This window comes from Myotis myotis, unplaced genomic scaffold (genome assembly GCF_014108235.1).
Source record: "Myotis myotis isolate mMyoMyo1 unplaced genomic scaffold, mMyoMyo1.p scaffold_m19_p_14, whole genome shotgun sequence".
Lineage (NCBI taxonomy): Eukaryota > Metazoa > Chordata > Mammalia > Chiroptera > Vespertilionidae > Myotis > Myotis myotis.
Window position 1 is genome coordinate 35,951,395 of NW_023416318.1, and position 15,701 is coordinate 35,967,095.

The window sequence follows — 15,701 nt, forward strand, 5'->3', positions numbered from 1 at the left end:
TAGACCATCTATAAATTTGTAAAACATGAAAGCAGTAATTTTTTAAGCAGTCTAGTTCACATGAACTCTGAGTCCTCACTGCAATGAGAACAGATCAAATTACCATTTTTTAATTGATGAAATTATTACATATGTGTCCTTATTCCCACATTACCCCCTATCCTCCCACTTATGCCCTCACCCCCCTGTTGTCCGTGTCCATTGGTTAGGCCTATATGCTTGCATATAAGTCCTTTGGTTGATCACCCCCTTACCCCCACCCTCCCCTACCTTCCCTCTTTAAGAACTATTGGTCTGCTCTTTTCTTTTTTTTGAGGGGGTGGGGGTTGGTTAGTTGGTTGGTAGGTATTTATTGGAGAATATACAGTGCAAGTTGTGGCTTACATCGAAACAAAAGCTAAAATTTACCTTGCACATTTTAATTATATTGTATAGAATTATAATAAGACATTGATTATAATACAATGAGAAACTAATAACTATCAAGAACTACTTACAGGTAATATTTTAGATTATAGGTTGGTCACACATTGTCATAAAAAGCAAAAGGGAAACTAATTTAATATTACTTAATTCAGACTTCACTTTGTTTCCAGTTAACTTGATCCCTCAAGTATTTTAGCAATAATTTATGAAATAAAGCTATAGATTACTAGTGTTAGATGAGGTGACCAATTCCTCACTTTATAGACAAAAACCCAAGGCCCCTGAAGCTTATGTGATTTGCCAGAAGTCATATCAGCAGGTAATTACAGAATGAAGACTAGACATTAGGTTTCTTGACCCTTAATAGAATATACTTTCTACCTTATTACACTGACTCATACAAGGTGAATTCTTTTAATTATAATATTTTTATTATGTGTATTGAATAATAAAAATAAAGAAACGTACTTGCTTGCCCAGACAGCCTGCATGGCTCAGTGGTTGAGCATTGACCAATGAACCAGGAGGTCATGGTTTGATTCCCGGTCAGGGCACATGCCCAGGTTGCGGGCTCAATCCCCAGTGTGGGGCATGCAGGAGGCAGCCAATCGATGATTCTCTCTCGTCATTGATGTTTCTGTCTCTCCCTCTCTCTTCCTCTCTGAAATCAATAAAAAAATATATTTTTAAAAAATAAACTTACTTGCTTGGTTTGAATTGCCAGTATACAAATGGCTTATTAATTTCTGGAAAACAGGTCTATGAAGATATAGTCAGAGCAATTTTTTTTCTTATTGAAATAGGTAAAAAGTTCTAACTATAAACTTTCATTTTAATTAAAATATTTTATTATTTAGTTACATACTGGTCATCATAACTTTATTTTTTAACAAAACCCAGTCATTAGTCTATCTGTAAAAGAAAGCTTTCTGGGAGAAAAAATTAAATGTAGGTGAGTTAGAAAGTGCTTACTTGCTTAAAAGATTGCAACAGGGTCTTATATGGAATCTAAGATCCAGTGTTTCTGGACATATAATAATTCACTAACTATATCAGAACTTTGGAATTCACCCAAAGAGCTAAGGGGAAATTATTTAGTTAGACGGAACATTCTGAATCCAGCATGGATATGAAGAGATGTTTCCTTCCTTGTCTATACAGTAAGAAGGCACAAAGCAACATGCATAAAGAAGAGGAGAGTAGGAATTTCACTTTAGTTATAGTTACAGGAAATAAAGTACAAAATAAAGAAATGTTTGGTGATGCTATGTCTGGTTTGTTATTCTGTTTTAGAGAAATGAGGTGAGTTTGAGGTAGAGGTAATAATTCAGAACTGACATTATATGGAAATAAAAGCTCTTCACATTGAAGTGTGGGGAAAAGGTGTTTCCCATGCATGGTGAACTTCCCTTTCATGGAAAACGATACTGGGGAAAAAAAAAAAAAAGGCCAGTTGATACTTTTCTTTAAAGTATTTACTGATATTTTATGCCTTCATATAGAAAATCCTCAAAAATCTGTATCAGATTTCTTTTGAGTTTGTGTACTGTATAAGCTCAGTTTGTGTGTTTTAATTTAGGGAAAAAAACCTTTTCAGTAGTTTTTGATCTATAGGGCAGTGCTGTTCTATTTTTAAATTCTCTTTTTTTAAGTGTTTGTGCGTCAGCGTAGCGGTCTGTTTCCTTTTGTAAGGAATTCAAGAGTGATTGTTTATAAATCCTTGTTGAGGAGCTTATTGTTTCTTGTAGCTTTTTAAATGGCTGTATTAAAGGGAGAATGATCACGTGAACACACATCCTGATGAACTGGTTCACTGTGGTGACTGGGGGAGGGGTATTCTTTACATAAATAACTCTAGTTAATAAATATCTCATACATTTCATTGACCTTGCCAAATAAAATGTCATGTAGGGATCAAAATAAGTATATAAGATAAAAAGGATTGAATTTATCACCTAAAATCTAATCTGCTATATTCTGAACATTAATGTAAGTATATTCTGAGTTCCTCAGATTTTGAAGAACTGTGCAATCTGTATAAGAACAGTTTTAGCCCTAACCGGTTTGGCTCAGTGGATAGAGCGTCAGCGTGCGGACTGAAAGGTCCCAGGTTCGATTACGGCCAAGGGCATGTACCTTGGTTGCGGGCACATCCCCAATAGGAGGTGTGCAGGAGGCAGCTGATCGATGTTTCTCTTTCATCGATATTTCTAACTCTCTGTCCCTCTCCTTTCCTCTCTGTGAAAAATCAATAAAATATGTTTTAAAAAAAAGAAAAGAACAGTTTTAGAGGGAAAGGGGCAGCTAGAAAACCAGCAAAAATAGTAACAATAACTCATAACCTGGGCCTAGACCAGGAACTTGATGGGGGTTGGCAGGTATTTGCTTAGAGAGAGGGACGCTGAGCAGCTAGTGAGTGTGGTAGAAATCTCGGTACAGGAATTTGAGTCAGAAGAGAAAAACCACAGAGGAAGTTTTTGCCATTGCTTATATTGAAATCTATTACGGTTTAGTTTGAGAAAGAGGTTTGTGGAATTATATCCATAAGCAAGTGATAAACAGAAAAAAGAATTATCAAAATAGTTTATTTTAATTTTCTCCACAAATATTTGTTTATGCTTATATTTTAAAATCGAACCAGCCTGGCTTTTGTGTTTTTATGCATTTGCCTTCCATTGTCCCTGAAATAATCATTTTATAATATAGGTAGATAACTGCTACTCACAATTAATAGAGGCAATATGAAACCTAGCTTTTATGATTACCTGATAAATGTAAGTAGGTCCTTTGTTTTCTTTTTAAGAAAACTTGTTTATTGATTTGAGAGAGAGAGAGATGAGAGAGAGAAGAGAGAGAGAGAGAGAAACACCAATTTGTTGTTGCACTTATGTATGCATTCATTGGTTGTTTCTTGTATGTGCCCTGACCTGAGATAGAACCCGCATCTTTGGCATATGGGAATGATGCTCTAATCAACTGAGCTACCCAGACAGGGCCAGTTCTTGGTTTTCTTACAAAATATATAACCTGTCTTTATTAGTGGGTATTTTAAAAATATCAATTATCTTAGTCCTTTATATCACCAATAAGCTAAAGGTCTTCAGAGTGGTGTGACGTGGTTACAATCACTGAAATGGGGAAATCAATAGAAATAAAATTAGCTTCTGAAATACGTATCCTTTTTGTATAAAATTTACAATGCAGATGTTATGTCCTTTATTAATATTAAAGTTATTCATTCATTAGTAAATTTCCACTGCGTTAGACTAAAAATAGTCTAAATTAATAAGTCCTGGTAATATATGCAGTCTTTAAGAGAATTTTTTGAAAGTACTTAAACTTTTGCCAAATTTTTGGTTTATTTTTAGCCTCTGCTGGTTTTTTTCTTTTGGCAAGACTACTCATTTCTAATCAAGCTAAAAACAACTTAAACTTGAGTCACTTCAGAAGTTAGTACAACTGTTGATTGTGGGAGTGTTTATTTCACTGCCAGCTTCAGAAACTTCTGAATGCAGTGTACAGGAAGGCACAGTTGCTATTTCCTAAAATCTGGAAGAAGGCTTAACATGAAATACAGAATCACAATTAGACTGCCAATTTTTCGATGACTTGCTAGTGCCTTTGCCCAAGATCCTGAATTAATATTTTATGTAAATTTCTATAGTGGTTATATAATTTATGGATTCTTTCCAGTTAGATCTCACAGCAGCATAAACATTAAGAGATCCTTTAACTCAGGGAGATTATGTGATGCAGTAGGAAAAAAACCAGGAATTACACAATCTAGGTTATGGTGCCATCTCTGTCACTCTACTGTGCAACCCTTGATAAGTCTTAGTTACTTCTCTCATATGTAGAAAAGAAAAAATATCCCAGGCCCTATCAGTTCAGGGAAATCGTATACATTTTGAGAATGCTGCTTGAGAACTTTGCAGAACAGACATCAGGAATTGATGGGATCCCCTGGACCGGTGTGGCACTGATGCACAAACATGACTCTCAGCATTGTCATCAGTTACTAATGGACTGAAATGGCCAGAGGTTTTGGCTTAAGATGAAAAGACCACTTTATTTTATTTTTTCTTATTTCTCAATTTATTAGATATTATTTATAGTTTACAAAAGGGTGAGCTTTCACTAGGTTGTAATTTTTACATCCAATATTAATATCCTTATAGATTTAAAATAAACTGCATTTTTATTATTTACTATAATAAATATTTTTTATTTTTTAAATTTATTGTTGAAAGTATTACAGATGTTCCCTTTTTTCCCCCAGTGACCCTCTTCCAGCTCTCACCTGCCCCCCAAGGCCTTTACCACACTATTACCATTTTAAAAATCGAATGCCTTTAAAAATAGCCAATTTTTTTAAATAATTTTTTTAATTCACTAAGAATTTTATTCTCTTTTTCAACTTAAAAGTACCTTGAATACCCCACAACTTATCAGCCTGACAGGTATCATTTGAGAAGAAATGGATCTGGATACCGATTTTAGACTTTTAGACTGAAACAAACTTTTCTTTTAAAAAAAGGATGGGTCACCCTAAATTTGGAACAGAAATCAGGGATTCTTGAAGTACTTTGTACTAAAGATCTGAGCTCTCTCTCCAACAGTGACACCTCAGCATCTCTACATAGCCACTGCTTTTGTTTCCTAAACACATGATGTTTTGAGTAGCCTCACCTTACAAATAGATTTGCAGAACAGGAAGAAGATTCTTGAAAGGGAGGACTGTGATGAAACCGATATAAATCTCTGTTTTAAAATCTTGTACAGCCTTCTGTTTTAAAATCTTTTCTTCTGGATGAGACATTAGTCTTTAACGTTTGAGGAGCTCTGTAACTGAAGACAAACAATAAAATACCAACAAAGGAAATTACTAAAGGGTTGTATGTGTTTAAATTACTTTTATCAGTAACCCACTCTAGCCTCAGAAGGTATAAAGCAAAAGGAGAAGAGGGACATTTAAAACCAGTGTATTTTTTTAAAATATATTTTTATTGATTTCAGAGAGGAAAGGAGAGGGAAAGAGAGAAACATTAATGATGAAAAGCATTGATTGTCTGCCTCCTGCATGACCCCTACTGGGGATTGAGCCTGCAACCCAGGCATGTGCCCTTGACCAGAATCGAACCTGGGACCCTTCAGTCCGCAGGCCGACACTCTGTCCACTGAGCAAAACCAGCTAGGGCAAAACCAATGTATTTTTGTCATTAAATTTTTCTTTAACTTAAAAAGGCATTTTAATCTTAAATTCAAGATTGTCTGATATTTAAATCAATTTATTGTCTTGATGACCATATATACTAATCAGTTGGGAAATAGATTTCAGTTTTGTGGTAAGTCCATGAATTAGCTTATGGGGGGGGGGGGGGAGTTAATGTATTATTTTATTGTAAGGTTAAATTTAGGTTGGTTCTTAATCAGACAGAATCAGCCTAAATAGAAATTTTCCAAAAAAATTCTGATTCTTGCTAAATCCTATGCTAATAAAAGGCACTGTACTTCTTATAAACGGTCCACAGTGTCTATACTAGTATAGCCTAACAAAAATAAAGGTATGTACTTGATACTCTCAATGAGTTTATCATTTCAACTAGAGGCCCGATGCATGAAATTCGTGCATGGATAGGGTTCCTAGGCCTGGCAGGGCCGATCTCTGGGGCGATTGGGGGGCCCACGCTGGCACCTGCCTTGGCCAGCCTGGCACCTCCCACTCACTGGCTGGCTCCACCGCCCCCCACTGCTGCCACCGGTCACCTCCCTCTGCAGGGCGACTGGCAGTGTGATCAGGGGGCTCCCGCTGGCACCCACCGGGTGCCTGCGGGCTGGATATAGCTCCTGCATTGAGCGTCTGCCCCCTGGTGGTCAGTGCGCATCATAGCGACTGGTCATTCCACCATTCAGTCGATTTGCTTATTAGGCTCTTATTATATAGGACTAGAGGCCTAGTGCATGAAATCAGTGCACTTGGTGGGGGGTCCCTCAGCCCAGTCTGCACCCTCTCACAGTCAGGGAGCCCTCGGGGGATGTCCAACTGCTGCGGAGGCACGAGAGGCTGCTGCAGAGGTGGGAGAGGCTCCTGCCACCACTGCTGCACTCGCCAGCCATGAGCCCGGCTTCTGGCTGAGCGGCGCTCCCCCTGTGGGAGCGTACTGACCACCAGGGGGCAGCTCCTGCGTTGAGCATCTGCCCCCTGACAGTCAGTGTGCATCATTGCGACTGGTTGTTCCGCTGTTCGGTCGATTTGCATATTAGCCTTTTATTACATAGGATAGAATTAGAGCTTACCAGGCCATAATGTAAAATAGGGAAAGGATTCTCCCAGTAAAAACTCAAGTTAATGTACTCTTTCCTCTTCCTTTTAACCGACTCTTGCAACTAAATGTGGACCTTGATAAAATTTGGGTTATAGAAGTGATTTTTTTCCCCACTGTGGAAAAATGTTTCTCCCCCTCTTTATATAGAAGATGACAGCCCAGGTCTCTTGTGCTGATGACACAACTTGAGAGAATACTATCAGGCAAAGACTGCAATAGGTCAGGCCTGGGGAAGTGGTCATACTCAGCCAACGACCTGTCTTACTTCATGGAGATGTGAATGAAAAGTAGGTCCTCTGCTGGCAGGGGTCAGAGACTCCTGCTTTTATGACTGAACCCTCATTGTGATTATTTGAAATAAAAGGAATTAAAAATTGTGAATATAACTAAATCAGCATACTCTGCACATTTAATAGTTTTAATAACTTATAGGTGTTTGTAGCATCTTTTAGCAGTTTTAATTAAGGAAAACCTTTAGCAAATAAAATAATTTAGAAACTGTATTTAACGTTATAAGATACACTTTCTAGTTGTGTGCTCTGTTAACATGATTGAAAGACACCTAGATAACTGATCTTAGATAAGTCAGGCTGGATGTCAGGAAAAGTAATAGATAACTGCTGTGGCCTTTCTCTTTATGAGGGAGATAAACCAACTGGTGATGTTCTGAGGTCCAGGCAGCAGGTAGGAGCTTCTTTCCATGCGTGGCCTTTGCCTTTCCCTTCTCCTCTTCACATTCTTGTGGCCAATAATGAGTTTAACATCAGCTAGTCAGAGTTGTGCAGAGGTCAAGAAAATAGGCTGATGTAAAATTTTAGTATCCATAGTTTTGCCACTAATTTAAGAAGCACTAAGTCTAGCAGTTCATTATAAAGTCCAAAGCATTCTATGTGGTCAAAACATTTTAAAATAGACTATTTGATCTCTTTTGAAAATGTAAACAATAGTTTTAATCATTCTGAATCAAAGATTTTAATAAGATTTTTTTCTTTTTCTTCTTAGATCCCAATTTTGTTCGGACATTTCTTACAACATACAGATCCTTTTGTAAACCTCAAGAACTACTGAGTCTTATAATAGAAAGGTCTGTCAATTTTAAATGTTTAAATTATTTTTTTTTAAGATTGAACTAAGATCTTATATGTTCTTTGGAAATATATTGGATGAGTTTAAATTGTAGTTCATGAGCACTTTTTAAAGAAACAAAATCTCTTAGAAGACCATTATTTTATAATAATATGTTAACTTTGATTATTTAAATATATATAAAATATATAATTTAGACTCAGGAAATTCAAATTTTGATGATTTAGATGTTCTAAACAGAATGTTTCAAATATACCACAAGTTAAAGAAAATGGAGGTTGTCAGTAAACAAATACTATAATCAAGAAAAGTGTTTCATCCAGCCAAAGATCAGTCAACTTTTCAAGCATTACCCTTAAAAAGTATTATGTTAATTGACTTAGCATAATTACACGAGCCAGAAATGAATATCCATCCCATAACTTTGTAATCATATTTATTTTTAGATTTGAATGTATCCTTTATTGTGTTTCTAGTTAGCTTTATCTATAAGATCATTAACCGTTACATTATAGAAACCTTGTTTTCACATTATCCTTAGTAATTTTTAACAGTGCTCTCTTGATTGTGGGGACTAGTAAAAAGATTTGTAGTTTTCTATTTGTATAATTTGATTATAGTTAATATTTTCATTAGTTTATTCTGCTTTATGTTAGGTTTGAAATTCCAGAGCCTGAGCCAACAGAAGCTGATCGCATAGCTATAGAGAATGGAGATCAACCCCTGAGTGCAGAACTAAAAAGGTTTAGAAAAGAATATATACAGCCTGTACAACTGCGGTAAGATTAGATAAGTAACTGAAGTAAATAAGTCTTTATTGAACTTTTGTTTCAGAGTTTAAGTAAATAAGGATCTTTTCCAAGTAAGGAGGAGGTAAGAAGTAAAATGAGTGAAAACCAATTTCAGAAATTATTGTCTAAGTCTTAATTAACAGGATTTTAAAAGTGGTAGGCCACTTATAAGATTATTTAATTTGCCCAGCCAGTATGGCTCAGTGGTTGAGCATTACCCATGAACCAGGAGGTCAGGGTTTGATTCCCAGTCTGGGCACATGCCTGGGTTGCAGGCTCCATCCCAGTAGGGGGCGTGCAGGAGGCAGCCAATCAATGATTCTCCCTCATCATTGATGTTTCTATCTCTCTCCCTCTCCCTCTCCCTCTCTCTGAAATCAATAAAAACATACTTTTTAAAAAAGATTATTTAATTTGGTGAAAGTTACTCTGTTTTCATTTATACCATTCATTGTAATAAACATTTATATTGGAGTTCCCATGTAATGTAGTTATTCTTCTGTGTTAATGCCATAGAGTATTAAATGTATGTCGGCACTGGGTAGAGCACCACTTCTATGACTTTGAAAGAGATGCACATCTTTTGCAGCGAATGGAGGAATTTATTGGAACAGTAAGAGGTATGGTATTTTTAAAATTGAATTTATTGGGTTGATATTGGTTAATAAGATTATATAGGTTTCAGGTGTACAATTCCGTAATATATCATCTGTATATTGTATTGTTTACTACCCTGAAGTATGATTTTTTGTGTGCCTAGTTTTATGTGAATAAAAGTACCTATATAGTGACTATCAATTGATACCATTACTGGTTATTGTTGTTAAGAGGTGTTTATAGTAGTGCCAGCATAATAGGAAAATTTCAAAATTTTCATCAAACCATATTTTTGGCCTACAAATTGCTCAATAATCACCCTTTTAACCAATGTGTTTTCATTTAGTAAATCAACTTATTGGTTATTTTGGAATTGGAATAAAAAAGTCTCAATTTATGCTGTCTTTACACTTATCTGAAAGTACGTGTACCAGAGGACAATTAGGAGCTACTGTGCCATTACGACACCACCCATGGAGGTTACTGAGCCACCATTAGGTGAAGAGTGCATACATCAGCGAGGCAGCAGAGCGTAGTGAACTGAGAGCCGAGAAGCAAGAGTTCTGTTCCTAACACTGCCGATCATCAGATCCATGACTGGAAAAAAATTACTTTGATTCTTTTCAGACAGCTGAGAAAAGCACACATTTAGAAAGGGAGACAAGAAACAGAGGCCACCAAAGAATCTTTTGAATATCTGTTTGCTACATTTCAGAAAATGTAACAATGGTATTACATAATAGTCATTATCATATAAAAGATGGTTCTTGCAGCAGCATCTACGCCTCCAGGAATCATTTCAGGGGCCACTTTGATTCTTTGTACTTAAGTTTCCTCATCAGTAACATGAGGAGCTAGGCTTTATGATCTCCAGAGCTTCTCTTCTAGTTTTAAAGAGTATGTGATTGTATAAGTATGTCCTGGATAACTTAATTTCCATTTCCATTGTACATGCTAAATGAGAATCAGAAAATAAAGGGTTCAATAGTAGTACTTTCATGCATAATACAAAACAAAGCCACATTAAAAAAAAAAAAAAACTCATGCAAAAATGAAGGACTTAGTCCTCTGGCCCTGTTTGGTTTATGAAATGCAATATTGATTAGATTAATGGTGACTGTATAATCTATCCTTATAAGTCTCTTTTGTGTAAAAAAATCTTTGTTTGGAGGATTGTAAAATATTTAGAACTGAAGCTCAGAACAACAAAAGTGAAAAATCTCTACAAATAAATTACTTTCTAATATTTAAGAAGGATATGGAAGAATATAAGCCATGTGAAGAAAAATGAGATTAGGATAGGGAACAGGGAAATGATAAAGGGGAACTTCCATTTTTAAAATTTTGATCATTTAAACTTTTTATAGCAAAGATATAATCAGGTATCACTTGTATGATTTTAAACTTTTTTAAAATATCAAGTAAAAAATATTTAAATATTATTTTAAATGTATTTCAGGTAAAGCAATGAAAAAATGGGTTGAATCCATCACTAAAATAATCCAAAGGAAAAAAATTGCAAGAGACAATGGACCAGGTCATAATATTACATTTCAGAGTTCACCTCCCACAGTTGAGTGGCATATAAGCCGACCTGGGCACATAGAGACTTTTGACCTGCTCACCTTACACCCAATAGAAATTGCTCGGCAACTCACTTTACTTGAATCAGATCTATATCGGTACGTAATTTGACACTTAAGCTGAAAAGTCACTTTAAAGAAATTAATTTTTTAAATGAAATACTGGTTTCTGCTTTATAGGATTGTAATAAGACATAAATGAGATAGTATATGAAGTGTCTGGTAATAAGGCTCCTCTCTTTCACTGCCTGATCCCCCTTGCTTTGTCTGGATTTACAGCTTCTTTCTGTTTGCAGTCACCCCTCGTTGGTAAAGCAAAGTTCAAATCCTAGCTTTACTATTTGCTGGCTTGGTATTCTTGGGCAATTTTAACTTTCTTTTGTAACTTTCATCCCTCTGCCTATTAGTTCCTTCGAGTAAACTGGAGCTAATATTACTTACTCCTGGGGCTGTTGTGAGGTTTAAAATATTCATTATATGTACAGTGCTTAGTACAAAGTAAGGGCTCAATAGGTTGGCTACTGCCATTATAATTATGAATTTAAATCATGGCCAGTTATAGCCTTTTCAGTTTTTCTACATGTTAATAACTACTATCTAAAAAATGTCTGTTTACAGTTTAAAATGAGGATTATTTAGAATTTCGAGCTATTTTTAATTACTAAATGAAGAAAGGGACTAAATTTACATATCTCCTTCCAACAAATATCATTACTAAGTCTCAAAAATCAGTGTTACAATCTATTTTATTTATTTCCCAGGACTCTTTTGTGGTTGAGTTTCCCTCTTCCTTTAGAGGGGAGAAAAAAATTTTTTTGAACTGTAGTGATCACTATGCCCTCAGTGAGCTGATTATTTTAACAGATATATCATTATTTAAAAGAACTACCCCAAACTTGTTAGATAATATTTGTAAGTCCTGGGAAAGATATTATGAAGAAATCCCAACCTTGTCCAAAGTAAAAAGCTACTATAAAGCAATAATAAAAGTACATTGGTACGTCCATAAAAATATGTTTAATATATATAAAAAGATGCATAATTAAAATTTTTGTTATATCTTGTCATAAACATTTCTGTTGATATAAGTGGAAAGTTTATATGGGAATTTAGTTTTGTTTACTTATTTACTTAATAAAACAATATACTGAGGTAAAAGTATCATATAGAATTATGTATTGATGATTTTAGAGCTGTACAGCCATCAGAATTAGTTGGAAGTGTGTGGACAAAAGAAGACAAAGAAATTAATTCTCCTAATCTTCTGAAAATGATCCGGCACACCACTAATCTCACTCTGTGGTTTGAGAAGTAAGTATTACTGACATTCTTAACATTTCATTGCAATCAGATATGTTATAAATTTCATTGCAATTCTATTTCTATATGTCTCACTTCTTGTTTTGTTCCTCTTCTTTATTTTTGCACTGAGTGAAGTTTTCTAATGTAGCATTTTAATTTCATTAAAATTTTTTCATTGAAAAATTTTGGTGGGTTTTTTTAGTGGTTGCTTTACAGTTTACCATATACATTTTATCAGGATCAGCTTCAGATTTATATTAGCTTAATTTCAGTTATGTATAGAAATGTTACTCCTATATAGCTCTATTTCCTTTATCCCCCTTTTTTGTGATATTATTGTAATACACATTACATATAATTAATGATGCAAATCTAACAATACATTGTTTTAATTATTGCTTTAAACCATTTGCTGTCATTTTCTTAGCCCATTACAGCTTTATTCTTATCCATCTCCTTTGTGCAGTTATGGCAATACTAGGGGCCCAGTGCACGAATTCATGCACCTTGAAAGGAACTGTGGGCTGTGAGGCTACTGTGGGCCCAGGGGCGGGTCTTGGCCCATCCTCCACACCCCCACCCATCCACCCCTGCTGTGGCCCCAGGTCCCTGTCTGCCAGCAGCCCCCCTCCCGCTACTGCCATTCCCATGCGCTGACAGCGCTGGCCTCACTCACACCCGCTGACAGCATGGAGCAATTGGGGCCATCGCCAGCAGCAGATGCGAGTGGGGCCAGTGCCATCAACAGGTGCAAGTGGTGGCTGCTGCCCCGATCGCCCCTCAGGAGCAGGGGGAGGTGGAGAAGCCCTCAGGGGTGATTGGGGCCCGCGCTAGGCACCGGCAGCAGGTGGGAGTGGGACCATTGCCGGCAGCGGGTGTGAGTGAGGCCGTCGCTGGCAGCAGGTGCGAGCGGTGGCTACTGGCCCTGATCGCCCCTCAGGAGCAGGGGGAGGTGGAAAAGCCCTGAGGGGTGATCAGGGCTGGCAGCCGCCACTTGCACCTGCTGACTATGCCGAGTGATCAGGGCTGGCGCCAGGCGCCAGCAGCAGGTGTGAGCACCGGGTGGGACCGCGGTGCGCAGGAGCAAAGAACTTTCAGTAACCACCAGAGGTTCAGCGACTGGTGCCCGCCTTGGTCTGCCGCCCCCGCTCACCTGCTCCACCATCCCACCATGGCCGATGCCCGTTCCACGTGCACCCCTCGTGGTCAGCGCACATCATAGTGACCCATTGTTCGGCTGTTCGGTCTATTTGCATATTAGTCTTTTATTATATAGGATATTACACTTCCCTTTGTTATAGGCCCAACAATACATTACATACACCTTATTTTATACAGTTGCTTTTTAAATCACGTAAGAGAAACAGTAAGAAAAAATAGCATTTATAGTGTCTTATATAATCACATGATTACCTTTACTGGTGCTCTTTCTTTGTGTGGATTCATATTACCATCTGGGGTCACTTGTTTTCAGCCTGAAGAACTTCCTTTAGTATTTCTGGTTCAGTGGGTCTGTTAGCAACCAATTCTCTCCCTTTTTTTAAATCTGGGAAAGTATTTTGCCTTCACTTTTGAACAATAGCTCTATCTTCAAGTTAACTAATTATTTCTCTGCCAGTTCAAATCTACTATTGAGCCCTTGTAGTAAATTTTTTATTTTAATTATTGTACTTTTCAGTTCCAGGGTTTCCATTTGATTCCTTTTATAATTCTGTGTCTTCAGTGATATTCTCTATTTCATGCATGTTGTCATCATGTCTTCTTTTTTAAATCATGCTTTCCTTTAGTTCTGTAGACATAGTCATAATGCCTACTTTGAAATATTTTTCTGTTAAACCTGACATCTGGTCTCCCTCCAGACAGTTTCTGTTCCCTGCTTTTCTTCCCCCCAGTGAAAAGGTAGTACTTTCCTGTTACTTTGCATGTCTCTTAATTTTTGTTGGAACTTGATATTTTAGCTATTCCTATCCCTCAGGGCTTATTATCATTACTGTTTGTTTGTTCAGTGACTAGCTGGGTTATTTTAGTGAAGCCTGTTCTCCTCAGACCTTCCCCCATGCTGAGATAGTAAACTGAGATGTTCCTCTTCTGGCGGTACAGATTAGGGTGTGCCCACAGTCACCCTGAGAAGGCAGGGTAAAGGTGGGCTTTCTTTCACTCTGTCTTTGACCACACCCAGCTGTTAAACTCCAAAAATTCCCTGATGGCATACATTTTCTACAAACTAATCCAGTCATATTGTAACTCCCTTGAAGGAATGGTTTCTGAAATCTCTGTTTTGATATTTGTTCTGACCCCAGGGGGGCTCCTCCCAGCTGCCTTATTCTCTAGTTTTCTCCTGCAAACTAGTTTGGCCAAAAGTCAAGGCTGTACCTTCATTAGATCTACAAATCTCCCAATTGCTATTCATCACAACATTCACTGTTCTTGAGAGCACCCTTAGGTTTAAACTTCTCCACACTATTTTAAATGATAAGAGATTAGAACTATCTATTTGAGCCTAGACTCAAACTGGGGACAATGGCAAATGTTTTTGACATTCTTGCTCTAGGAGCTGAGTGCTTAGTGGTGGTGGTGGGGTGTGTGCGCCCTCTCATGCATGCACACGAACAGTAGCCTGAGGCCCTCTTGGCTTGCTTCTCTTGGCATAGAACCACTGCCTCAGGAAACAGGGAATGGCTATCTTCCCAGTATTTTCAGTTCACCACATTTAAGGTAGAGCCTCTCCACAGAAATTATGCAGGAGAAAGGAGTCCCACTTCTCAGCTGCACTCACCTGGGACTTAGCCTCAGCAGCCAGCAGCTCAGAGCAGGATGAGCGAAATGCTGAAGTCCTGCTACTCCAGGGAAGAAAGCCCTCTAGCTGGGAGCTGGGTGGACAGGCAGCTGTGTTCTTGGCTGCAGCAGTCTGCAGTAGACCACTACGCCCCACAACCCCCAGAAGTTCTCTGGCAGGAAGAGGGGAGAAAGCAGTCTTTGTTCAAATACCACAAACTCTTGCCTCTCTCTTACTGAATTTTTGTAGATTTTCCTGAATAGATATTTCTTCATTTACTATTTGCTCAGAGGGCCATTTCCAGAGACTTTGAATATTTATGGGTATGTATGTATATGTACATAAGTGTGTATTTGTATCTACAAATATATATATATGCACACATAATTGTTCACCAGTTTCCCTGAGAAGTGAATAAACAGCTCCTTACACTGTTATGTCAGAAGTCCAGAATCTCAGTGCAATTTTTGTTGTTGTTAATCTTCATCTGAGGATATTTTCTTCATTGATATTTAGAGAGTGTAGAAGGGAGGGAGGCAAGAGGAGAGACACATCAATTGGTTGCCTCCCGCATGCGCCCCGACCAGGGCCAGGGATTGAAGCTGTAATCCAGGTACATGCCCTTGACTGAGAATCAAACCCAAGACCCTTTGGTGCATGGGCCAATGCTGTAACCAATGAGCAACACTGGCCAAGGCACCTCAGAGGAATTTTATAGTTGGGGTCAGAGATTGGAGTTTTATGTATTGGCCATATTTTTTTCTGCATAAAAATAATATGACTATTTGACTAATATTTTATAAGGATTATATGA

At 37.4% G+C, this 15,701-nt stretch overlaps 1 protein-coding gene across 4 annotated transcripts in view; it reads left to right on the forward strand.

Moving 5' to 3' along the window:
• The window catches only part of SOS1 (SOS Ras/Rac guanine nucleotide exchange factor 1), a 110,705-nt gene that overhangs the window by 72,472 nt on the left and 22,532 nt on the right, over nucleotides 1-15,701 (forward strand). For 3 of the 4 annotated variants that reach the window (XM_036334784.1, XM_036334782.1, XM_036334783.1), the window contains exons 11-15: nucleotides 7,755-7,836; nucleotides 8,495-8,617; nucleotides 9,146-9,249; nucleotides 10,686-10,908; nucleotides 12,001-12,120. In XM_036334784.1, coding sequence (XP_036190677.1) covers nucleotides 7,755-7,836; nucleotides 8,495-8,617; nucleotides 9,146-9,249; nucleotides 10,686-10,908; nucleotides 12,001-12,120 — 652 coding nt within the window. The remainder of the gene's footprint in view (nucleotides 1-7,754; nucleotides 7,837-8,494; nucleotides 8,618-9,145; nucleotides 9,250-10,685; nucleotides 10,909-12,000; nucleotides 12,121-15,701) is intronic. The other variant, XM_036334785.1, reaches the window with a different exon arrangement.